The sequence below is a fragment of the Gymnogyps californianus genome, chromosome 3, assembly GCF_018139145.2.
Source record: "Gymnogyps californianus isolate 813 chromosome 3, ASM1813914v2, whole genome shotgun sequence".
NCBI classification, from domain to species: domain Eukaryota; kingdom Metazoa; phylum Chordata; class Aves; order Accipitriformes; family Cathartidae; genus Gymnogyps; species Gymnogyps californianus.
The window spans coordinates 118,036,913-118,063,156 of NC_059473.1; the positions used below are offsets into that span (position 1 = coordinate 118,036,913).

Sequence of the window (26,244 nt, forward strand, 5' to 3'; positions counted from 1 at the left end):
CAAGAATCAGACAGTGTCTGAGAAATCTGGTTGCGCTTAAACATTTGTGAAATTCAGGGAAACGAGTTGTGCAATCTGACATCAAATAAAGATCAGATGACCCATAGGCTTCAGTTTCCTTGTGAATGAAGGTGAAAAGGCTCTGCAGCCAACATCTTTATTTACCAGGATACTCAGTAGGACATGTAAACAGGGATTTTTATACCTCTGGTTCCCTCAGGCAGGGTGACATATGCAGATTAGTTCTATTCAGAATGAAACCTCCTTATTTTACAGTTCACAGGGAACTAGTCCATCTCTTTATCTGAGAATTATTGCTATATTTGGGATGGCTGAAAGCTCTAAAAAGAAAACAGATTTACCTTACTTTCTAAGAGATGCCCACTCCGCTGACAGCTAGATAGGTGTGTGTATACTACCATGCTTGTCGGATTCTGATTTTGGGGTTAATGTAGCTCATCTGATAAAAATCATTACTGGCAGACTTATTCAGGTAATAATATTATCTGGCAATGGGGATATCAAAGTCGTATGGCCCAACTTGCTCTGAGATCTGGCTAGATTGGTGTGGATCAGCTGTGGAGGTGGGAGCATTATTGCTGCAAACTCAACACGGGCACTGGACTCTTCTGTTTCCAGGACCTGAGCTAGCATCTTTGCTGGTGCTGCTCTGTGCTGTAAATATGTATCTGCTGCCACAAAAATTATTCGGGTGTTTGTAAACTGCTGCTCCATTGTTTCGTGTATGTGACCAATCATACCATGGGATGAAACCAGACTCTCTGTTTTCCCAATATTGAAAAAGCAACAACCATATTACAGAGTGAACTGATTGTATCAAAACAGACATGTACACAAAATTTCTAGTGTTGTTTGTTAAAGAGTTTATTCTCAAAGAGGCAACATCATTTCAACCTGAACATGCCTTTCTCAAGGACTATCTATATAGCATTCCAACAGCTGAAAATAAACCATAACAGGTCCACACATTTTCCACTCAAAAGTAGTCCTATTCTGTGAGTGAATTCTTCAACATTATGTAAATTCATCTTTAAATGGAGAATTCATTTAAATGAGGTCTAGGCTTCAGCCTAGGAGACTGAAGGGAAAACTCTTTGACTCCCGTCATATACAATGATGTCAGTGAAAGTTTGACAGTTAACTAAACTCGCGATAAGTAAAAGTTAGACAATTTGATGTGAAACCAGAAATATCATGGGGAAACAGGTAAGAAAACCCTGTATTTCTGAATCATAAATTAGCCAGTAGAAAGAAAACCCATCTAAAATTCTTGGCATAGTTTTCTGAAAACTGATACATGCATAAATTTATTTTTCTTAACAGAACATTGGCTGTATTATCTGCAGTTTTCCAGGAGTCAGATTTCTATATATGTTTATATTTCTATGTTGTTTTTCACTTTTTGATGTTATTTCCAGAATTCATTAATTTTTTTCTTCATATATTTGTACATGCTCTTTTCCTCTTCTTTTTCTCCCAAACTTATCTATGAAGGTATTTCTATGCTGGGAAATAGATGTGTTTCCAAGTTGTTCTTCAACTGGCTTATGAATGTGACCTTTATCTTAAAACCTGTTTATTCTATGTCTTCCATAGCTTTTGTAACTATTTACACTATGTATTGCACATTATTGGCTTGATCCAACATACAGTGAAATCAAAGCAAAGACTTCCCATTGACCTTGACAATTGTTGGATTAAGCCCTATGGTCCAAGTAAAAGTAGCTGTAATGAATGACACAAAAATGTAATAAAGAACTCATTTATTGCCTTATTAAGCTTATTAAAATAACCTAGTGTAGATTATTCAGTTTTCATTTACAAATTCAGATTCAAACAGTATCTACCTGAAGCTCCAGTATGCGGATTGCTGTTATTTTTAAATACATTGTCGTACAAACTTATTAGTTCTCCTCTTCTGCATGTCCATTCAGGTCTTCATGCGCTGCTGTATATTTTCCATAATCTGCTGAAGACTCAGTTGCTCAGTGGCAAGTTGTTCATCAATGAATCTTTGCATTTCTTCCCATTTCCTGGAGCCTTGCTCAATGCCTTGCTGAATCAGTGTGCGTGTTAGTTCCACTTTTTTTCTGAGTGCCTCTCTGCTTTTTTGGGGCATTTGGTAAATGGACTGCCAGTCAAATGGCTTGGGCACATCTATTCTAAGCTCTCCTTGACGAACAGCTATATACGGCTTTATGCTCTCAGCTGTTATTTGCTCAAACCAACGAAGAAGCTCTGAGATATACTGCAAGAATGCAGAGTAATTTTCTATAGTTAGATCAATTAACCTTTTGGCCTCACTGATTAGCTTTTCTTGGGAATGACTAAGCTGCCCATAGATCTCCTGGAGTTTTTCTTTGACTTGCTTGTTGTGTTCATTGATTTTCCTCTTAGCAGCTGCAGACCAATATCGGATTTTTTCCTGAGCAGCAGATGAGAGCTCCATGACCTTCTGTTTTCCTTTTCCTTCAACATCAATTATAAGGTCATAATATTCCTGGCTGTATTTTTCCACCAATTCTCTTACTTGGTCTGTCAGGCGTGTAACCGAGTCAGCAAGATCTCCAACATACTTGTTGTGCCAATTCACTACTGTATCTATTAGATTCTTCAGCCATCCTAGTACCTTGTCTTCCACCTCATAGTATTTCACTGACCATCCAAGTGTAGTTGGATCAAAATATTCCTCCCGCAATGCCTTTACATAGAGGAGCAGCTGGCGCAGCTTTTCTGAAAGGTCCTGGAATGTCTTCTGGCTAAAATCTTTAAACTGAGAAATATATTTTTTAACATCTTCTGCCAAGGATCTCAGTTTCTGTGCATAGTCTGAAGCCATTGCATCTTTGTACAGCTGTTGCGTTTGGACTTTGATGTCTTCAAAATTTTTGGATTGTAAGCTTCTAACCATTTCTTCTACTTTCTGAAAAACTTGTTGCACTACTTGTTTCAGTTGCTTAAGCCTTCCTGCAAAGTCAGCTTCCTGGAGAGTAGCAAATGTCTGCCTGATTTTTTCCTGCAAATGTTTCAGCATTTCTTTAATTTGATCGAGTACATTACGACCTCTAAGAATTGTTTCAGAAGCAGGAACTCTGACTTCCAGCTCATTGATAGCTGCAATCAAGGCATCAAAGTACTCCTGAAGTTTTGAAAGGCATACATCAGCATTTTTTGCTACCTTCTCTGTAGTCATAAGGTATATTTCTTCACCAGTGTACTTTTCAGACAGCCCAGGGACCTGGAATTTTGTGGTCTTCAGGAATTCAATGGCTGAGTCAATTAGGTGTTTTATTCTCTTGTGATACTCTTCTATTATGTCAATTGTAGCATCCAAAAGCTTTGCTTTTATTCTTTGGTAGTCAAACTGTTCAGCTTGATCTGCTGCTTTTTGATATAGCTGTTTAGCTTTGCCCTTCATCTCCTGATATTTGCCAGAGGCCTCATTGGCAGCTGTGCGAAGCTGAGCATCTATTTGATCTATTTGTTTTACAGCAAATGTGTATGCTTTGTCAGCATTATTCTGCATTATATTCTTCATCTTTAACGTGGCAGCACTAATTTCCAGTCCCATATGCTCCTTATGATACCGATTAACATACCTATAGACTGCATTTGTCATTTTAGGTACTTTTTCTTTTAGACCCAACAGCAAGTCTTTGGCAGCATCCTCTTTCCAGTTGAATTTCATTTGAATCAGGTCAGGTTTCTTGAAGGATATCTCACTTTTTAATATGTCAATGTCCTTCTGAGGAGCAGACTGAAAATATAGAACAGGATAAGAAAAAGGTAGCTTGTATATAAAACAAATCTGATATTATTTCTGAGTGTATTTCAACATTCTCATTTTGCATCTTTATTATATATTAGGACAAATACACTACAATTTTTTGTCTACTGTGTGTTTGCTCTCATCTTGAAAGGTTATTTTGGAAGAAATTATATTGTATCAAGCTACTTTGTGCCTCTTCAAACAGCAGGACCAGAACATAACATAGTCTGGTCTTTTTTAAAATTTGACTGCAAATAAGATTTTTCCTTCCTTTGTATTAAATGCCTATCATGTCTCATAAGGCATGCGAATTACTTGGGAAAATGAACCTTCTACTCATTCTTGAAATCGTTTAAAGTAAATTCAAAAAGCATTTTATTCATATGAAAATATTAGAGGATTTCTTTTTGTAATCATTTAAATCAATGACACAATTTAGAGTTACCCAGTAATTAAGGATCCTCAAATGAGTATCTATTTACATAAAAAAAATTTCCAGTTTTCTGTAGTAAATAGTAAATTATGAGTTGCTTGTGATTCCTAAATTACTATATCATTTTGGAAGGTAAGATTTTAAGTTTGAAATTGTTGTAGTATGCCAATAATAATAACAACATGTTTTGTTAGCAAATCTAGTAAGGTTTTTAATTCTCATAATGTATTATGATATATTAATGGATTAAAAAAGACACTCTACAGATAGTCTGACCTCTTCCAGTGGCCTGATTCCTATAATGGCCTCTTTCGTAGTAATTGCAGGTAGCCTGATGGGTATAGATTAAACCTGATGGGTGGCTTATCTAAAACTGGTTTTGTACTTTCTTCACTTTCAGTGGGTGTGTCTTCCTGATCATAGGAGAGGGCAAAATTAACTGTGTGGAGGAGCTGAAACAGCCTCTTTTGGCACACAGATGCCACTTTTAGTATTGGAAAGGCCAGTGTAGGAAACAAAAACTTTAATTACTGATAATATACTTTTTCTTTGGACAAAGGGTGGTTAATTTATGTCTTAACATAAACATACACAAACTTTAAAAGGGAACTTTTCCTCTGACCACATCCAACCTTTTTGCTTTTTATTGCTCATATCAAGCTTACCCGAGTTCGGTAGTAAACTTTCGCTGTGAGAATGTCAGTGTCCATTTCGATGACATAGCCCAGGGTTCCAGCAGAGGGTGAAGATACTGAGCCGGATAAGCTCCTGTCAGTCTCTTGATAACGCATATGAACATCTGTAAAAGTTGGGCTGATGATGTCTAGTGATGCAGTGTTGTCCATGACTCTACAACAACAGTGAATACAGAGCTATGAAGGAATGCACAAAGCACGAGCCCAATGCAGTATGTCTAAATACAATACCACCTATTATTTTATATATACATGTATGTAAACAATGCCTTTGTCACCAAAAGAAAATGTAGGGGTTTACTATCCACATTTCTTAGGATTTAGCCTAACACATTCAAAACTTCACGTCACTCCAATTTTCCTGTTTCAGATAAAACTATATTGAGCTCTGTTGAGAATTTTCATTAAATTAGGGCAGCAAAACAAAACCTGTAGCTGTACCACTGTCAGCTTTCTACAGACTTCTACAACCTGACTGCAATTTTTTCCACCAACACAAGTATAGCCAGTATTTTTTATCTGCATTTGTACTTGCCTTCACAGACTCTGTCCTTTGGATATATCAACACAACACTTGCAGATCAAAACAGGCAGTTAGAAGGCCAGCTCTGTAATCTCTAGTACTGGCACTTGCGAATAACAATTACTCTTTAATGACTTGTGGTGACAGAGGGATTCAGTGAAAAAAAAAATGTTGATGGTCAGATCTAGAATTGTTCTGATCATAAAACACTGTGTTTATACTTCACCAGTTTTCTGAAATGGGGCTGCTGAGAAAAGCTATTCTAGAAATGCTGAGAGGGAACAGCTTTCCAGCTATTGATATCTCAAGAGGGAAAAAGGCACAGCCAATAAAGACAGGGTAGCTACATAGGTTCTTATTAATTACAGCAAAGCACTCTGGGGCACTAGAGATCAAAGCAACAATACGTCATTGGCAATTCTGTCTATTATAAATTATATTATTAGAGCAAATCTTTACCTAATTCCCGAAACAGTAAGATCTTCCTTGTAGTTTGCGCTCATGTCACGATGTGAAAAGCTGCCAGTTGTCTTCATAACAAACATGCCTTCTTCATATTTGTAGTTTGAAACAACTGTGAAAAAGATTTCAAATGTGTGTATTTCCAGAACTTACCAGCAAACACCACAAAATACATATCCAGTTGTATGTTAGACAGCCAGTTGTGGGGTGTTTCAGTAGTATGTAAAATTATGCATCAACAAACTGAATGCCCATAATGCCCCAAATAAAAAGATATGAAAATATTTGTTCAACCAGAATATTTTAAAATTCATTTTTTCTCTATATTTAGAACAACATAGATATACAATTTTGCATTCATGCAGATCATAAATGGAGATTCTAATTTCCTGAGAGTTTAGAATTTTATTCTGGTATGTATTTTTAGTATTATTATAAAGTCTAGAACTCAATGCTATATGGGACTCCAGAGTTGAAATAATTTTTGAAATCAAATATGCTTAGTTCCTAAGGAAAAAGATGGGTATTCCTTTATCTGAACTGAATCAGATAAAAAGTCAGCCTGCCTTCTCTCCTTTACATGTATTATTGTAAGTAATGGGGAAATGTTATATTGTTCACAATTTAAAGTAAGAAACTGCTACACAGAAAAGAGATCTTTTCCGTTTTTTTTCACAGCATGCCGTTAGTTACACATATATCTAGTCATTAGCCTTCAGGGTGACTGACTGAGACTCTGATAATAATTTATGAAAAAATGCTGCTGACGATAAAAGAAGTATAATCCAATGCCAATGCTAAATAGACAGCAACACCTTCATATGCAAAGTCCTGGGAAAAAAAAATCTGAAAAAAAACAGTATACAGTATCTCACCCCAAATTGTGGCATATAGAATTTTAATGTCTTACCATTCAAGTCATATTCCAGAAACTGCAATGTTGAGCTGCAGGTAGAGTCAATGGACTGTTCAAAAGAGTCCTTTTTGTTTGTTAAGTCTGTTCTCCAGGTGACATTGTACAAAGGGGAAGCAACTTTGAAAGATCCAGTCAAGGCACCAAATGATGGGATGTAAATTCCAGCAGGCAAGGATATTTTGAGAGGGGGGATCTCAATTTTCTGTTCAGGAATTGTAATTGTAGGCAGATCAAAATCAGCAATCTTATTAGCTACTTCATCCAGATCTACATGGAAACTGCCAAGAGAAACACTCTTTGGAAGAGTGAATTGAGACACAGTTATTTGGTGTTCAGGTATTGTCACCTCAAAATATGGTATTTTATATTCTTCTAATGTAATATAATTGGCTCCTACATCCACTTTGGGGAATCTTAGTTTTGGCAGTGTGGGTAAATTGACATCAAATGGCATTGTGTTTAGTGTCTGTGGAATTTTTATGTTGCGCAAGTCAATGGTGTATGCTGGGACCTGGAGAGTGGTGAAAGGAACTCTGAACTCTGGAGTGCTGAGAACAGGGCTTGGAGCCTTTAGATGTAACTCAGGAATACTGAAAGTGAAACCATCGGTCAGCTTATTCACAGGTATGGGGAAAAAGTAACCATCGTCACTCTTCGTGTACACGAGGGATGCTGAACCATTTAAGTATTGTTTTCTGTCAGCACTGGTAGTGACGTCCAACTTCAAGATATCCCATAAGCTCTTCTCAGCAATGGGACACTTTATGTTTTTGAGGAAGTCCATGTATCCTTCCAAAGATCCAGAAATATCAAACTTTGCCTTTGTTTTTTCATTTGATAACTGCATATCATGACTGACAGAGAATGACTGAATTTGGCCTTCACCCTTCCAGCCAACTTTCTGGTTTGCAGTACTGATTTTCACTATGACAACTTGATTAACTGAGGCTGTGTCCAGGAAGGAATTTGGCTGAGTGGCTTGAACCTGAAGATCTGCTGATATAAGCCAAGGAGCCAGCTCTAAGGTTGCTTTGCATCTCTGAGCCCCCGTTGTTGTGAAAAGAGGTGTATATCGTGCATAGTTCTTTCCATTGTGCTCCCAGACTGCATAAACACGACGGGTAGATGCTTCAACTGCAAGTATTTCTTTCATTTCACTGTTCCAGAGTCCATCTGCTTTGGAGTGGGCCTCAAGCTTGAGAGATGACCGAGCTCCATTAGCATTCAGATAGGTGTTTGCCTCATGGTCTAGACTTCCAGAAAATGCATTTCCAGTGTAAAATACTCCATCAATATCCCCATTTGTAGAAGTTTCTACTGATATGTAAGATGTAAGGCTCTCTAAAGCAAGTTTGTGAGCAATTCCTCCCTTAGCACTGGTGCCATATGTAGGAGTATTAAAATCATACATTAATTTTAGCCCTGAGGAAAGAGTGGGTTTAGACTTAGTATTTCCAGAAAGTTCCTGGCTGAAATTAATTTTTAAAACTGGTGTGTTGATTTTTGCATTTGTTGCCACTGAAGCTTCCATGTTCCTCTTTGTGAGACTAATAGTGCTGTCATGATTTCCTCCTAGAAATTTGTTATTACTCAGGGACAATGCTGTGGCCAGCTTCAACCCCCTTTTTCTTGTCAAACTTGTTGAACCATCCAGGTTAAATTGCAGTGCATCAATGACAGAAGAGGATGAGACACTGAGTTGCCCAGCAATATCTGACTGATTGAACAGCCCGGCATTTGCAGTTAAAGTGATCACACTGGATTTAAATGAGAAGTCGTAAGTAATGTTTCCCATGGCAGGAATTAAGATGTGGTTTGATGGGCTGTTGATTCTGAATCTAGGAAGCTTTAGAGTGCGTAGATCCTGTGGGACGTGAAGGACTGGAAGCTCCAGAGAAGGTAAGACTAGTGTGTAAGATGGTACTGAAAAGCCAATAAATGGGACTGTGAATCCTGTTGTGCTTATTTCTTTTGGGAGCATGTAACCAAAGGCTGGCATCTCAGCAGTAAAAGGAGAAACCTCAATATTCACAATTGGAATGGTGTATCCTGGAATCCTGAAGGTCCGTGGTAGTTTGTTCAGTGATGTCTGTATTTTGTATTTGTCAAATTTTGTTTTGGCTTCATTATATGACTTTGTGAGAAAATCTAAAGCGGTGTTCCTTCCTCTCTCAAAATGCTTGTTGAAGAAAGTGATGTATTTATTAAGTGCTTCATGCACTGTTGCTAAAGGAAGTGGGATTACATGCATGTCTTTGTTTTTCTCATACCGAGCATTCAAATTTAAATCAAAGGATTGTCTTGTTGTCTTCAATAAATCCTTCAGGCCTACCTGTTCCCACAGTGAATAATCTTTTAGCTGAGGAGTTTTGATTCCAGTGTAGGGAACCTGAAGCTGAGGAATGGTTAGAGGAATATTTAGGAAGTCCAGGTTGGCATCTCCATTCATTTCGACATGAGCTTCAATTCTGTCGTCATTGTTGCCTGCAGACATATTATGGGAATATCTGTACTGATTGAACCTGCCAGTAGCTTGCCAGCTGACCTGTTGAACAGAAGAACTGAGTGCAAAACCATAGTTATTCAGGAAGTCAATTTTGCCAGTCACTTTCATTGGGAAGCTGACTTTCACATTTCCATCATTGTTTGTTAATAGACGAATTTCAAAAGGCTGTGCCAAGAAGAAAACCTCATTATTTACAGTTCCAGTAATCTGTCCATTGAGCCGAGCATTGTGAGAGCCTGTTAATTCTACTTTCATTCCTGCAAGCTGTCCTGTGCCTTTTACATTCAGAATGCTACGTCCCACATGCTGTGACTCAATTTCAGACTGAATCTGAAGTGTTGCATAATTTAGGAAACCACATTCATATCTCATAGCTTGGTTGACCTTCAGGTACTTATCATTTATTCTGTTGTTGGCAGCAAATGTAATAATGGGGCCTTCAACCCTGAAAGTGGCATGTGAATCATGAGTGCCTTCATCAGACAAATTAGGAGAAGCCCATTTCCAGTTTCCTTTACCAGTGGAGATAAATGATATGTGTCCTGCTTCTATGTCTGTTGTCATATTATTGATCAGATCAGCCTGGCTGGAGAAATCAACTTGTGGAATATTCAGTCTGTGGGAATATGCCGTTCCACTCTGCATCCAAATTTTTCTTTGCAGCTTGACCATTAAATTATTCTGTAGTTCTATTGAATTTTTCGTTGTATATAAGTTTGCTCTAGTTTCAGCTTTACCTTCTACCGAAGTTCCTAAAAATACCACTTCGTTGGTGTGATCAACTTTAAGGAACCTGTGGTTAATCTTCATGGAATTTTTAAGGTTCAGCTGCTTCATTTCAGGGGCCAAGAGACGTGAATCTGCAATGACACTAAAAACTAGGAAGTCTAATTTGGATGTTGTTTGAGCTGAAAGGGAGGTCACAAATTCTGGACTGTTTGCAGATGTTGTAGTATTATGAACCTCAGCTTGTGTAGACAGTGTAAAGAATGGAGAGGTGACTCTGAAAGCACCAGACAATTTGCCAAATGTAGGGACAGTCACAGTATGTGGGATACGTGGAAGCTGGAACTCTGGTATCTTCATGTTAGGAATCTGGAGCTCATTTAGATTTAGCTTTGGAACCAATAATTCTGGTATTTGAAACTGAGGCATTTGTATTTCTGGGAAAGAAATGTCGGAAAAAGGCATATCTCTCATCTTCAGATCTTTAAAATACAAATCAATTGCTGGCAACTGAAATTCACCAGACATCAGTTTGTCTATTGTTCTCACAATCTGAAGTTTAATCTCATTCAAGTCAATTGTATAGGAAGGAACTTTAAAGGTATTTAGAACTGTAAATTCTGGGGTAGTAAATTTCACAGGGATTTTCACGTCCTTTAGTCTCTTAATGTTTATCTCATAGGAGGGGATATGCAGATCAGTCAGTGGGACAATGAAGTCTGGTGTTCGAAATGTTGCTTCCCGAAGACTTCGGAGACTAACCTCAAAGGCAGGTATAGTGACTATAACAGTTCTGATTTCAGGAACTTTAAATCCCGTTTCAACAAACTGGTTTAAATTTTCAGCCCAATTTTTTAGATCATACTCTTCAGCCAAAGCAATGATTTTCTTAAAAGCTATGTTCCACTGGTCAGAAATGTATATGACAACAGAATTGTAGAATTGGCTTATCTTCTGAAGATACCACTGGAATTCCTGGGAAATTTCCATTTCAGAAATCCTCTCTCGCAGGTCTTCCAGATGTTCATTTACCCTGGCTTTCAGATTAGCAAATGTTGTTGAGTTTATGAGCTCCTTGAACCAGTTAATTATTGCAGCAAGCTTGGTGTCCCTTAGTTGTTCCATGTATTTTGAAATCACAGCTCTAAAATCTCTCATATATTGTTTCAGTGCTTCTACTTTCTGTGGAAGTTCTAGATTTCTGAGTTCCTCATTTACTTTCTGGGTCACTTCTCGGATTTTGTTATTTGTGTCATCAACAAACTGGTTATAGTCAAAAGACTTGAGCTTTTTAATAACCATGTCAAGGAACTTGTTGACTTCCTTTATCATCATTTCATAATCAAAGGTTTGCACTTTCTTGACAGCATCATCAATAAAAGCAACAACTTTATCAAAGCATGACTTCACATCAATATTTTTCAGGTAGATCGTCAGTTTCTGGACAGTTTCTTTTATTCTGTACTGGTTAAGCAGTTCTATCATTCTGTCCATTAAAAAATATATCTGCTTATCAATTTCATATTTTACAATCAGTTTGTGCATATGACCCCGGAAAGCGCTGATCTTCTCAGACACTTCATACTCCTCCATCCAATTTAGAATAAAGTCTTTGATTTGTTCAAGAACTTCATTAATTTTTTCAATTGATAATGAACGCTTCAATTTTTCTAAAAGTTCTTTAGCATCAAACATTTTAATCTGCTGCTTCAAATTTTCTGCAATGCGTCTGACATCAATATTCTGAATCTGAATCTTGAGTTGTTCTAGGTTTTCCTGTATCCTAGCTGTAATCCTGTACTCATCATCTACATTTTTAATCCAAGCCAAAGTGCTGCTTCCAATTTTGCTAGGATAATACTGGCGAAAAAAAAATTGCAATTTTTGAATAGTGTCAACTACAGTCATTCTTATCTTATATTTGTCATCTAGAGCTGTCATTGTTTCAACTATTTGGTCAAGAAGCTGTGCAATAAGTGCTTTAATGTCATACTGCTCATAATGATCTTTGATGTATTGCCCAATCTGTATCAGATAGACCTGCAGCTGAGACAGTATTTCTTGAAGGTTGTCTATGGCTTTTTCCAGCATAATTTGGAGATCATCAGATGTTATTCTGTAGTCCTTTGTGAAAGCAACCAAATTATTTTTCATGCTGCTAATTCTGCCTTTCATATCTAATTTGTCCATGTAATCATTAATGTGCTGTGGGAGTTTATCCAAAGTTGCCTTGTATTTTCTCATATGTTGTTCTACGTTAATGTTCTTCAGGTAACTTTGTATGGCCTGCAGCGTGGATAGAATGGTGCCTCTGATTTGTTCAAAGTAAACTGGCAAATGTTCCAAGAATGGTAGGTTAATAACATGCATATCTTTATTTTTGTCATACTTCACAGAGCCAGAGATGCTCAATTCTTGAGGCTCTGACACACTGCCCCTGAGGCCCAATACATCAATTAAATTAACTTCTTCAGATGTGAATGGTAGTGCGACTGATGTATCCATTACAGAGAGATCTGCTAAAGCTTTTCCACTAAGTTCTGCACCGGCCTTTTCTACGTCATTGTAAGCACTGAAATCTTGTGAATATACATTATTGTTTAGCTGACTTTTCAATTTCCAAGCACTTGACTGCTCTGATGGAGTAAAAAGCATATGAACTTTGTTATCAAGCAGGGTAGTGTATCTTCCTCTAGACTTCAAGCTATGACTGGTAGATCCTCTGTAATCATGGGAGAAAGTGAAAGCAAGAGGCTCTGCTTTAAACAGGAATTTGCTGTAAAGGTCTCCTGTGTGTTCACCCATAGCAATCAGCTTTCCATTACCATTGGTATGTATGTCAGCAGTGATAGCAAACGGGGCCATAGTGGAACGCACAGCATTGCTGAAACGGAGAGATTTGGAATCACAGTTTGTGTTCATAGTAACTGAGGAAGCAAGTCCTGCCACATTCAGATTAACTCTGTGACTCACTGCTGCACCTTGAACATTTGCGACTGTATCTGTTTTAAAGTTTGCAGCTAGATCAGCATATGTAATGGTGTAGGTATGCCTTATTTCATCTGCTCCATAGGCTCCTCTGACATTGCCACCCAAGTTTAGCTTCAGAGGCTCGAGAAGCAGTTCTGCTTTGTTGGAAACTTCTGTTTTAGTGTATTTAATATTATTGCTCAGTTTAGCTGTAAGTGAGCTAGGCTGCAGTTGTAGGTCAAAAACATGCTTGTGGAACTTGTCAAAGCTGAAGCTGTTGTCTAACTTTGAAGCAAATGTTAAGGATAAGCCAGGAATATTCAAGTCATTTGTGTACTCCAACTTAATCTCTTTGAACGATCCTTGCAAATTATTTGAAAACTTGAGTCCTTCTCTATTAACTCTGAAGTTTAAAACATGTTTGTTGTCCATACCCAGAACTGTACTCTGATACTCACTTCCCAGCGTTATTTCCGTTAGGCTCACTCTTCCACCTAGATTGAATTTTGCATTGTTTTTACCATAGCGCCCAGAAGAGGATAGTGACATGGAGCCTCCAGCAGTATCAAGTTTGGCATTCATTTCACTCTGCATTGTCAATGGACTAAACTGCACATTTGTGGTTGCGCTGCTGGCTAGACCGTACTGATTTACATTGAGTGATGACTTATGTGCAGCTCGATTCCTTTGATCAGTCATAGAGATATCAGTGTTGAAAACAAGATCCTGGGAATTAAGAGAACCTGCAAACAAGGCATAATACTGGGTTTGCTTGTAAGTGGCTTGGTACTCAGATCGAAGTGCTGCCATCTTCTTTGACAAAATTAATTCAAGCTTATTGACACCTGCAGTATGTCGATACCTCCCATTTGTTTCAGATGTCATTTTCAGCTGGCTGTTTTCGTACTTCAGTGAAGCTGTGTTCTTTAATAGTCCACTTTGTACATCAGAAACTGAAGTAATGGAAAATAAATCATCACTGTATCTGCCAGATATCTGATTGGCAGCCTGAAGGTAAGAAGAATCCAACTTCAGATTTGATTTTCCTTCTAAAACTCGTCTCTTTTCATTGTATGAGCTTGACAGAGTGTAAATGCTTCTTGCAAAGACAGAAGCCACTTCCAGCTGCCCTTCCATCTTGACATTATTGATATTCACGTTATTTGTCCTTTCAGAAACAATGTCACCGGAAAATGAAAGCTGAGGACCCAGAGTACTGGATGCCACAAGTGATATGGTGTAGTTTGCTACTGGACTCGGTTCGTAACTCTTTGTCCTGGCCAACTTAAACACTGATGTTAAGAGTCTGTGCGTCAGGTGATTTTCATATGCACAGGTGAATCCATTTCTATTATACGATGCTTCTCCAGAACCTGAAATAGGAAAAAGGAGACAAAAGTTATGGTGTAATTTATACCTTTTTGTCTTTAAGACTTTGTCTGATGCCACTAAGCTTTCATGTTACTGCTTGAATTGCAATTACTGTTATTATACCATTTTGCTTTAAAGGCCAAAATATTTTGGTAAATCCTGAATATTTTGGTAAAAATTGTTATTATTTTGATATTTGGGGCTAAAGTTTTGAACTATGAATAAATTAAATCTCTACACTACTCTACTAAATATAATTATGTGAAACGACAGGAAGTTACGTCATTATTTAAACAAATTAAGAAGATGAACTCTCAAGAATAACCTATATCTAACATTCCTGGTTTTAATATTTTCTTTATCATGCTTCATTTCTGGTGGGGAGTTTAAAAAACACTGAAGTTAGCTTGTCCTTTTGCAATTTGAGAACTCAAACTGCAATTTTAGAGGAACTAACTTAAAAATGCTAGTCTTAAGACCTATCCAGTCTGAGTCCAGGATAACTGCTATGTAGTTATGGCAGTATATGGACATATGTAAATGATAAAAAAAATTATATAGCTATATATATGTAAAAATAGGGTGAGAAATAAACTGTGGGCATACCTACACATACACCTGCACACCTGATTTTGAAAACACTTGACTTGTCAGATACACAAGTGTTTGTAGAATCATGCCTTCAGTTTTGAAGGACTTTTTCTTCAGTAGGGAATATCTAGGAAAATATAGACCTTAAAAGTCTTTATTGAATTAAACTGAGTTCACCTTTAGTGCCTGAATAAACAGACTCACATAATATCTTTAAAAACACAGAGAAAGTGATTTCAGATTAGACAACACCTTTCTTTAAATAAGCAACAGGAAAATGAATGTGCTGTACCTGATAAATGGAAAATAAAGTCATTAAAATAGTTTTGCCAACATTGTAGTATTTAGCACACATTCTTACCTTTCACACTGTAGGAAAGTAGCTCAAAAACTGAATCAGCGTTCATGGTATAAGTAGTTCTTACGCTGGATGCTTTCTCTGTGGTGGTATTAGCCGAAGTGTACGCTGCTGTCCAGTTGTAATAGTTGCTGTACACATTAGCAGAGACCTCTAAAGTGCCAAGTAAAGGCACACGAAGAGGATAGAATTCTGGAACAGTAAATGTCGGGATTCTGTATTCCTGAGGCGGCACACTTATTCCCATTGACTCCATTACCAGAGGAGGTGTTTTAACAGTCTGTGGCACCCTTATGTCATGGGATGATCTTCCACCAAATGGCAACGGGATATTAATTAGAAAACTGTTTTTATTTAACCTGTATCTGATCCGGCCTTCACTAGAAAATAAAAGTGACTCTATTAGAAACTCTAAGTCCATGAAGCATATACAGAAATTTCCATGATTCCTAATATTCCCATGATACTGATCTTACTTACATGCTTATATCAATGTCCTGACTTTAGGTTTAGAGAGAAATGTAATGATCATCTATTACCATCAGCATTTTTTAAGCACTCATCTAGCAGAATTTACTGAAAGCACCTTCGATATCAGTGAATTCTGTCAATGTTTTTTCCCCTTCTTTCATAATCAGGCAGACTTATAGGTCACGTAGTCCAGAAACACATTCTTTCTGTAAGACCTTGCATTAGAATTCAAAGGTTCCTGATTCCTTGTTCAGAGCTTAACTAACTTTAGCTCACAGGTGGAGAGTGTCATTCAAGGGGCTAAATACATAACTGTTATGAATCTTGCATTTGATTTTCTACTCTGAGAATCCAAATCTGCTTTATGAACATTAATGAAAAGATGTATTGGCATGAAAATGATCCTCAAAATGAAGGAATTTGAATGAAAATAGCTGACATCATATAGGAAAAACAAATCCTCCAAAAACACTGATGCACTTGTGCAATGATGTGGCATGCTGAGTACCAAAAAAAGGCGATTATATTCTTCTTAAAAAAAGTGTATTGTATTCTTACAGAAATGCATGAAAAGCCTTATTAGCATTAGAAGTTGTAAGAACCTAAATTATAAAGAATTTATCTTTCTGATGATAAGCATTTCAAAAGTTTCATCCAAATATACAGCATTTATTTTATTCTGAATAAAAATAAATAAAAATCTAACCATTTGACCAGGAGCTAGGACTGGAAAAAATGGATCGTCAGCTGAAAAGCTTGTGGGGAAAAAGTGTAATTACGAAAAGGCAAAACAGGAGGAAACTTGGGCTTAATTTGTGCATGAACAATAAGCTGGCAAAGATGCTTTTCTTTTTCTAATTGGTCTTTTATATTACAAAATCTTCTTTTTTACACTTAGAGCTACATCCTAAGATGAAAACTAAGGAAACATTTTTGAAATTTGTTCCTTTATATCAAATGGTTAAAAAAGCAACATCACAGAGCAGTAGAAATTCCTATTATTATTATTATAATGTGCACTGCTGATAAGAATATAGGAGAAAAAACAGTTTTTTCCTTGCTTATACTTAGCTTAGGAACACAATGGAAGCAATAGAGATGTGTGTCATTAACATACAGTTTCATATTACCACAGTGAAAGATAGTACATGGAAAAACAGCGCTAAGAGAGACAAAATGCAAGACACTTCTCCATCTGTTTTTGTAATCCAATCTTACACTAGCTTCTGTTGTCCTTTACATTCGTTTCAGCCATCAATACTTCCCTAGCTCATGGAAAAACTATACAGACACGTTTCTATGTATCACAGTGGTAGCTGTGGGTGGATTCTGAAGATACGACCAAGTAACACTGTTCCTTGAATTCTTATGCATAGGCAGAGCAGCAATGTGATATGAACACTAAGTGGCAAGAACAATATGTGCTAGGAACTGTAATGAGAGCAAATCTGGGCAGATGCATGAGCATTTTAAAGTCTAGATCTACTCTGGCTGACTCACAGTCTAATTTCCTAGAAACAGAAGAAATATACTATTTATCTGCCTTCCAGTCTGTCTTTTTGTTTGTCAAACTCTACTTTTAGAAATTCTTAACATATTGGATGATTTGTATCAAATTTGACAGAACGGTAAAAGCCTCAAGGGTAATTACATTCATGCAAGTTCTGTGAAACTCCCTATTAGGTGGAGGAGATGGGCCCAAACTAGTGCAAGCATCCAGTCCATATGTGTACAACCATGGCATGTGTTGCCTCTGAGCCAGTGACAGATGGAGTCAGACATGGGAAGAGGTAAGGGTATTATATTGGTGGAGGTCAACCAGCATGTGTAGGGGAATGGGAAGAACTGTCCAATAGGACTGCACAGGAAAAAAAAGAGATATTAGGGTTATGGCCAAAGACAAAGGGTCTATAGGGATGCAGGACACAAATCTATGGAAACCTGGCTTCATTAGTTCTGTGGCTTAGAGTAAAGATTGTTGGACGCTGTAATTTTGGTCAGTTCTCATTACTATATAACACAATACTTCAGGATATATTCATATACTGCAGGAATGACTGCTGTAAAGTCAAATCTGTATTAAAGACATGCATCATTTCCTCCATATAATTTCATCTCTCTGGTCTTAAAATTCTTTGTTATGATTCCAATTTTATACTAACATTTACAGCAATTCCATGCTGTTTTATAAAACAAAGTAAAATAAAATAAGACAAAAACATGAACAAAATGTATTTTCAGTTTCCTGTGTGACTATCCTAATTTCTTTCCCTACCTTTTCAGGAAAAGTTCTTCAGGAATGGTGATAACAGGCAGGTTAATTTTCTGAATGTTCAGTTCCTGCAGTCCACTTAGTTTTTCTTGCAGAGTCTGGGCATAGGGAACATCTTTTGATGCCTTTTGCAGCCAGGTGTTGGTGGCCTGCAATGAGGAGACAAGTTTTTCAAAGTAAATAACAAGTTTTAGGACTTCCTAGTAAGTTATCTGAAAGCCATTGTAACTATCCATATACTGAGCCCTAGGCATCTGATAAAGTCACCGGTTCGGTCAAAGTTGGAAATATACATCTTATTCAATCTGATGAGTGCTTTTACAAGTAGTTCCCATTTTGGCGTCCATGGGGGAGGCAAGAATTCACCAGGGCTGTGGTCAAGCTGTAATATCTACTGTAGGTTGAAACATACCACGATAAATTGTGACACAATATGTCGCAGTGTCATATCTGTATGAGCCACTTTCCGATCCAGCAGTTCATTGGCATGCTTCTCTAAAGTTTTTCTGTAGTCTGAAAAGTCAACTGGGAAGCTAGAAGACATTTTTTTCACAGCAGCACTTGCACCTGAATTCCACTCTAGCTCAACTTTCTCTGAATCTGAAAATCATGAATTTAAAAGAAAAGGGTAAAATTAGTAATATTCTTATTCTATTTAGGGATATACTATAAAATAATGTAACAAGATGTTTAAATTTATAGGTTGTACATGTGGATCATGTTTTTGCCCCTACCATATCTGAGAAGAACTCTTTCTGAAACTGAGTTTCCATGAGTTGTTGCAGCTGAGCTCATCTGAAGATATCCTTTCGTTGGTGAATAATTAACCAATGCTTCAGTTCTAAGTTCGGTTTGCAGGCGAGGAATAGAAATGGTGCCTCTTAACATCGCCTCTTCCATTCCAGCATATCTGTGAAAGCAAAAAGTAAATGTGAATATAAGACATTTCACTCTACTTTTTCACTTATGTTTCAGGAGCAATTGCAGCATTTAAATCTATAATAAAGGCATAATAGGTGTTATAAAAAATAGATTGAATCAAATTTGTAAATTCTGTTCCAATTCAATGAATCTTTTCAGCTTCTGCTAGTTACTTTGGGAAATCTATGGTAAATTATGATAATGTTACTGTGCAGATATACACACAATATTAATTCTGTATTAATTTCATAATACTGAAATGGATGGAAATATGTACCTGTCTTGGTAAAGTTGTACCTGAACCAAATTCTGAACTCCTTACTCAAGCTGAATTCTCTACTAAGGATACAGACTGTGGCCATGAATCGCATAGAAACAAAACACTTGACAAAATATATTATGCCACTGGGCTTCATTTTCCTTTATTCATTATTTTGTATCTCTGTAACTTTGTTGACTTGAGCAAACTTCTAATATTATGTTAGTGCAAATGAAAGGGAATTGAGGTCCCTGACATCTGTCCAAAGCTCCCACTGATATCAGAGGCAATTCTGCATGAACAGCAAAGACAAAGACTCCCCGGGGCACCATCAAGATCACAGAATTCCATGGAAGATTGAGGTTTATTAAAGAATGTGATCAGCTCATTTCACTATGGGGTTGTGAGGCAGACAATTTTAGAAACCCTGGCAGGCTGAACATTTTTGTTAGCTCCCCTGTAGATGTTCCCGGAAATATTCTCATCATGAAGCGTGGGAATTTTTACAGGAAGCTCTGTTATTTTTGGTTTTGTTGCTTATTGAGTGCCATTAGATTTCTTCATGGGGAGATGTAATAACTTTTTTTTAGAGCCAAACATATCCAGTAAAAGATAATACCTCTCTGAACAAACCTTGCCTTGTTTATATCCTTGGATTATCACACCTGCAATAACACTAGTACAATGTCATTCTTGTAGTCATGTGTGTGCAAACATGGAAGAACTAGCTCAAGGAACTTGTAATACAGATTATATATATACATATAGTAGGAAAGATCAGTTGGTGTATTAGATGTATTTATTTGATGTATACAGGATGGATTACATACAAAATACTTCAAAGTTTTTAAAGAGGGTTTGAATGACAAGTTTATATGTCTCCCTATGTAAGCAATTTCTCCAAAATGGGATAAAATTTCCCAAAATTTTGTACCTTCAATAAAACCTTCAGCTATCTTATTCAAAGGTATCTGTAAAAGTCTGTTTTTCTGAGTTACCTTATCTGGCCAGTAAGAGTAACTTCAGAAATCTTCTTGTTGTTAAAGTCTAAGACAAAGGTATATGCTTTCTTCCCAGGAATGGATTCATCAGTAATTCTGAAGTTTGTACCAAAGTCAACATCAACATCTGGAATGTGGACATCACTGGTCAAAATCTTTCTGTTTCTGTTGTACCTGAAGGTCAATGTGGCCTCATGCTGCTTTACACCTGGAAAATATAATGTACTTTGGTTATTTGCAACTATGGAATCTGTTTGGACTTAAAAGGAGAATAAAAAGGGATCAACTGGAAATTATATCACCCTGAAGACCTAACGTAACCTTTGATGAGTCTGAATCAGAAACTGGGTCATCTTTTTTCTCCTCATCTTCTAAACACACCATGGACTGATCCACTAATCCTGTCACTACTTTTGTTATGTAAACTTGCCATCCCACAGATTCTCCTTTGAAATATTTGCTGTTTATGCAGTTCTTCTCAATTTGTATGCTTTAATTCCATATTTCATCAGAAATGGTATTTTTCTCTTGCTTATACAGAACCCATTAACTTCTCCTCTTCCTTACTTCCATTCACCAACATCACACTTTTTTTTAAATCATGGGGAAGCATTTTTGGAATACAAAATCAGCCTCTGATCATGAATATCTTGCACTGGGATTGCATACATGGAATGAAATGGAGTTAAAGTGTTGGCCTGTTTGGATGTAGAAATGGTATTCTATTTTATACTGTAAAGAATTCTATTATGATTTATTCATCCAAGTCTTTTTCCCACTAAATGACACAGTTCAAAACTGAGCTAAACCATATTGGTTTTTCAGACTCTTACCTTCTGCCTGGACAGCAAACTTTAGGGTGTCTATCAGGTCATTTCCCTCTCTCTGCAGGTCATAGTTTGCACTTGCAGAGTATTCTTTCACTTCACCTGTGGACACTATTTCAACTTCAAATCTAAAGAAGGAGTAAACAAATGTCTTGTAAATAACTATTTTGTCTATGACCACAAACGGAAGAAATCATACAGTTCTCAATAGCTCTCTTTCTGAGCTGCTCCTGCTAGTCTGTTTTTAAAGATTTTTAAAGGTAAGCTTTATGTGAGAGGGTACTGTAGATACTAAGCCCTAAGAGGGAAGGTTAATTAACACAAAATAACATAGGTAAAGCTGATATGAATTACCTGGATTCTCCAGTCAAGGGATAATATGGAGTCGCCTCTGTGGCACTGGCATTAGAGTACAATAATTTGGTGCAGAAATTTAGACCAGCAATCAAAGGCTTGCAAGAAGTCCAGGTTTCTCGGTTCTCGATCAGAGGTGGAATCTCTTCAGTTTTGGCTGGAGACACCAAATGTAGTGTATTGCTGGAACAGAAAAGTGAGCCATTTATTCCCAGGACAGGTGTTCAGACATTGGCCTATTAACAAGGTTATTTTCTGAATAAAAATCACTTATTAAGGTAGGGGCTTAATGAAATAACATTTGGTGGTTAAATGATCAAGTAGTTTGTTATTATAAGTATTATTATTGATAATTATAATTCTGTGTATTGAGCTATTTACCTTCTCTAAAATTAATGTAAGTAGTTCCGTTAAATTCAATCTAAAAATAGGCATTGCTATTATAAAAATTTTATGTGAAAGAAAACAAAATAATAGAAATGGTAAGTCTTGTTGAAAATTTCAGAAAATGGTGACAAATTAAAGAATCTGTAAGCCATGACTCCCAGTCACCACTTATCTGGGCTGTTTGCTTATCTTACAAAAGAAGTTATCCCAGTTTTACAATGTCTGGGATTTTTCTGAACTGAAAATCTCTCCATGCCTGCCCTAGCCTCTCAATTCCATCACAATAAAAATCAAGAAGAGAAGGGAAGAAGATAGCCTTGAAAGTTCTCATTCAGTTCTCATTACCTGATACTGAGAAGCTTTGTTGGAGTCTTCGGAGCAGGAATGCTGAATTTCAGCTGTCCAGCTTTCATACTAACATGTGCTTCAATTCCAGACTCATGGAATATATTCGAATTCATCTCCACGCCACTTCTAGCAAATTCAGGCATGTTTATTCCCAGGTGTGTTACAAACTCAATTGCTACTGAAGGTTTAGCAATGAGTTCTGCTTGCATCTATTTAATAAAAACAAAATGGTGTATTAATTTGCCCAATACACTTCTTACTGGTTTTATAAAAAAAATGTAATATTCTTGATAAGCTAGAGGTAGGTTTTATGTAATTGATTTTGCTATTCAAAAAATTTGATTCCCAAGTCACATAAGCAGAGGGACCACATAAGTGGTAACTGTAATGTAACGAATACAGCAAGATGATAACACCAAGGAACTTTACCTACTTTAATGTAAAAATACTCATGCTTCAGAAAGATTTTGTACATGGAGCTACTTGCATGTATTTTTAAATCTGAAGATAAGAGCCAGTTTTCCGTTGTAAAAAAAAATAGCAATTTTCAAAAACAATGAGCAAACTATTTGACAAAAAAGAAATGGATTCAAGATTTGAATTTCTCTAAACAGGAAACAGCTTATTTTCAAGCTTTTAGTTTGGCCATTACAGAAAGAAGGGACAGAATGCAAAGTTCTGGAAAAGATTCCAAAGGTAACTATAAGGCAACCAGTACTAAATTTGAGGACTTTTTTTTTATTTTTACTTAAATCGTGTATATGGTGGAAAATTAAAAGTTTAGGTGAACTGAAACTATTGAGAAATTTCTATAAAATATTGACTAAATTACAGCAAAATAGTTATTAAAACTGTAAAAAAGAATGGAAATACTTAATTTTTTTTTATTTTAACTGGATAATTAATTTTGTATCACATGCTCTTTAATTGTTACAATTTTAAAGTGTTTCCTTTCAGATCAAAAAATGTTTCATTTAAATCAACTTTCAATATTTCTTTTAACTGAAAATCAAAATTTTCACTTTGAATTGGCCACATCAAAATTTTTTATTAACTGGTTTGAACAGCAAATTCACATGCTGTAGCTTTTGTACTATTCTCATTTGTAAGCAGGGAGAGAGAAATAAACAGATATTAAAAGGCTGATTTTTGAAAGGGTGATTAAAATACCTCTAATTCATAAATTTTATTATGTCTTATACTTAATTTATTATATGGATTACTTCTTACTTTAATGTAAATGTCATCCACAAATTAACTGGAGACCTCTAATAAGTAAGTTGTTTTTTTCATTTCAAGAGTATTTTGTAGTCTTTAAAATTCTTCTGGTGTTACAGTTTTATCCCTAAATGAGATTGTAGATTATTAGGAGACAAAATACAGACAGCTGTTGACACTTACGCTTTTTTGATGAAGTTTCACAGCTACTTTGGCCCCAGGTGTCGCTATTCCAGACAAGGCAAACTTCAGTTGCAAACCTGCTCCAGTTGGGAGCTCAAACTCATTGTCCATGAACATGTAGTGGACAAATAAATCTGTGTCAACACCTTTTGAGATGGCTTGTGCAATCTGTGAATCAAACAAGGAAATGAACACTAACAAATCTACACTTTGGAATCTGTACATTTCGTACTTCAAAAATGGATCATGGAATCATTGTAACTGTATAATCCAAAAATTAATTTCATATAGAGTACAGAATCTAATTTCTACACATTCCTTGCTTCAAAAACTATACTAAAGACTGTTTATCAAAATCTCAGCTTTAAATGAATACTAGATTTTATCACCTGCCTTGATACACACAGATCATCTACCTTGACATACACGTACAAAGGTGAATTGGTTTAGATAACATGTAACATTCTGGCTTCCCCAAAGTCAATGGCAAAGCGTTTTTTTACTTCAATGAAAGAAGAGTTTTACCAAATATTCCTAAACTGTACTACATCCTCTTTTCTTTTTAACATGATAAATTATTGCTTAATATTAATATATATTTTCATAATTAGAAACTTAGTGGTATACCATAATGGCCAACACTAAGATTTTGGGCATTGTTCCAGTAGATATCTCAATCATACAATAAGATCTGAACCTTCTCTTTTTCCTTCCCTTCACTCATCTTCCAGGAGGATTCCACTTGGTTTTCATGGGTTTCTCAGAGTCCTTCAGACTAAACCTGGATGTTTGATTTTAAATAATTTTATTTTCATGCTGGTATCAAATATCCATTCTTTACATAATAGACAAACACAACCTAAATCTTAAAAAAATCTTGTAGAAAAAACCCAAATTAATAATACATATTGGTGCATCAGAAACATACCATTTCGGGAATAGTCTGAAGAGTTTTAACACTCTTTAAAATCATGCTTCCCAGCAATTTGAAATCATTGAGTTTCATGTACCCAAGTTCTTCTCCCAGGATTCTCAGATATGCTCTTCCTTCAGGAGCTTCCTTGTTGCTCAATTCTTTTATCAGTTTTTCAAGGTTAAGCATTATTCCCTTCATGACATCCTGAAAATTCAGTCAGAAAGAAGTAAAACAGATTTATGAGAAATCTGTAGGATCATATATCTAGAACAGTTACTTAGTGAATGTCAGCTAATCTGCACATGCACGTCTTACAGATTTGTCTCCAGACAAAGGCCCTCCCACATACAATTAAGAAAAAACCATTGTTAAATAGCATTAATGATTTCTATTTTAGCTTACCAGGAGAAGGCTCATATACAATAAAGAGGGAAGTGCTGTAATTATTGTGTAAAGATAGGAATGCAGTGCTGCGCAGAGAATGTTTTTAAGCTGTACCTGATCCTGCTTGCCATCCTGGGAGTAACCAAAATAGTCAAAAAGCGCCTTGGAAACCTGCTCTGGCACTCTGCCATCAACCCAGTACAAGGCCTTGCTTGCAGTGTCTGGGAAAAATCCCTTCTCTCCAAACAAAGCTTCCAGTGTTGGTTCAAACCCCTTTCCATCCAAGCCAAGCTGAAATGAACAGGACAATGCAATAACTGAGACAGTTTCCCCACTTCTTTGGAGCTTTACAACAAACAGACTTTCTGGGGAACAAACAATGCATTTAAAGTGTATCCTACAAGTCTATGATTCTTAAAGGAAGATACTGAATACTACGTCTTACAATTAATTTTATCTCTGTGGCGAGGGCCAACAAAAACCCTACACATAGGCTGTATCTCACTTAAAATCTACTATGAGTACTTCAGTGTGCCAGTAATGATTCATTAGTATGAAGTCAATTTGTTACAGATGGGTTCATTTTACCCTAGCTGAGGCCTTTAATAACTCCAACAGGGTCATCCATCCAGTCAGTGGCAAGTGACATCACATAACGGATGGCTTGCTCTAAAGCCCATTGAGATCAAATGAAAGTCCCCTTGTAAGCATAGTGATCTTTAGATTTCTCCCAAAGCTTGTAAAAACAATACATTATTTAGAGAAAGTTGTTATAAGAAAACAGAAATGAGAAAGAAAACAGCTGAATACTAGCAAAAGTTTTTGGTAATTGTTGTACCTCAAAGATATCACTTGGGCAAAATCCATACACATTCAGGGTGGTTTTTAGCATAGTCTCTTTAGGAACATAGCCGTTTGGATCAAATACCACATTTCCCTCTACTTGGGCAGAGATGGGATCAACTCCAGGTACAGAAACTCTTTTGGAAATCTGATAATTTTGTGAGAATTTTCTGAAATCTTTGGCTGTTGGAACCTGGTTTCCTTTCAGAGCTTCTTCAACTTGGCTTTTTAGACTAGGAAAGAGGATAGCAATGCAAATATGATTAGTATAAATTCCAAAACCTCATTTAGTCTTAGTCGAGTTATTTCTTGTGTCACTTGCAGACATTCATACAACTGAGGTGATTGTAAATGGCTAGCTCTCTGCACATATTAACAGTAAAAATAAGACTTAAGGGAAAGACTGTAAGCTGGCACCGCTCTGACAAAGCCATAGGTTTACTCAGCTGATGTGCTTGTTCAAACAAAGAAAACAAACAAGCAAACAAAAAAACAAGCAAAAAATGCACTGCTAAATAA

The 26,244-nt window shown here is 36.5% G+C and overlaps 1 protein-coding gene across 1 annotated transcript in view; it reads right to left on the reverse strand.

The window, feature by feature from the left end:
• Positions 1-1,878: 1,878 nt before the first annotated feature.
• Positions 1,879-26,244, reverse strand: part of APOB (apolipoprotein B) — a 36,952-nt gene continuing 12,586 nt past the window's right edge. Inside the window, exons 14-29 of the mRNA XM_050894751.1 lie at positions 25,721-25,958; positions 24,997-25,173; positions 24,511-24,702; positions 23,583-23,750; positions 22,179-22,390; positions 21,447-21,629; positions 21,099-21,220; positions 20,263-20,473; positions 18,819-18,994; positions 18,497-18,684; positions 18,088-18,233; positions 15,345-15,721; positions 6,814-14,394; positions 5,901-6,015; positions 4,889-5,072; positions 1,879-3,778 (exon numbers count right to left, since the gene is read on the reverse strand). Of these exons, the coding sequence (XP_050750708.1) occupies positions 1,952-3,778; positions 4,889-5,072; positions 5,901-6,015; positions 6,814-14,394; positions 15,345-15,721; positions 18,088-18,233; positions 18,497-18,684; positions 18,819-18,994; positions 20,263-20,473; positions 21,099-21,220; positions 21,447-21,629; positions 22,179-22,390; positions 23,583-23,750; positions 24,511-24,702; positions 24,997-25,173; positions 25,721-25,958 (12,097 nt within the window). The 3' untranslated portion in view covers positions 1,879-1,951. The remainder of the gene's footprint in view (positions 3,779-4,888; positions 5,073-5,900; positions 6,016-6,813; positions 14,395-15,344; positions 15,722-18,087; positions 18,234-18,496; positions 18,685-18,818; positions 18,995-20,262; positions 20,474-21,098; positions 21,221-21,446; positions 21,630-22,178; positions 22,391-23,582; positions 23,751-24,510; positions 24,703-24,996; positions 25,174-25,720; positions 25,959-26,244) is intronic.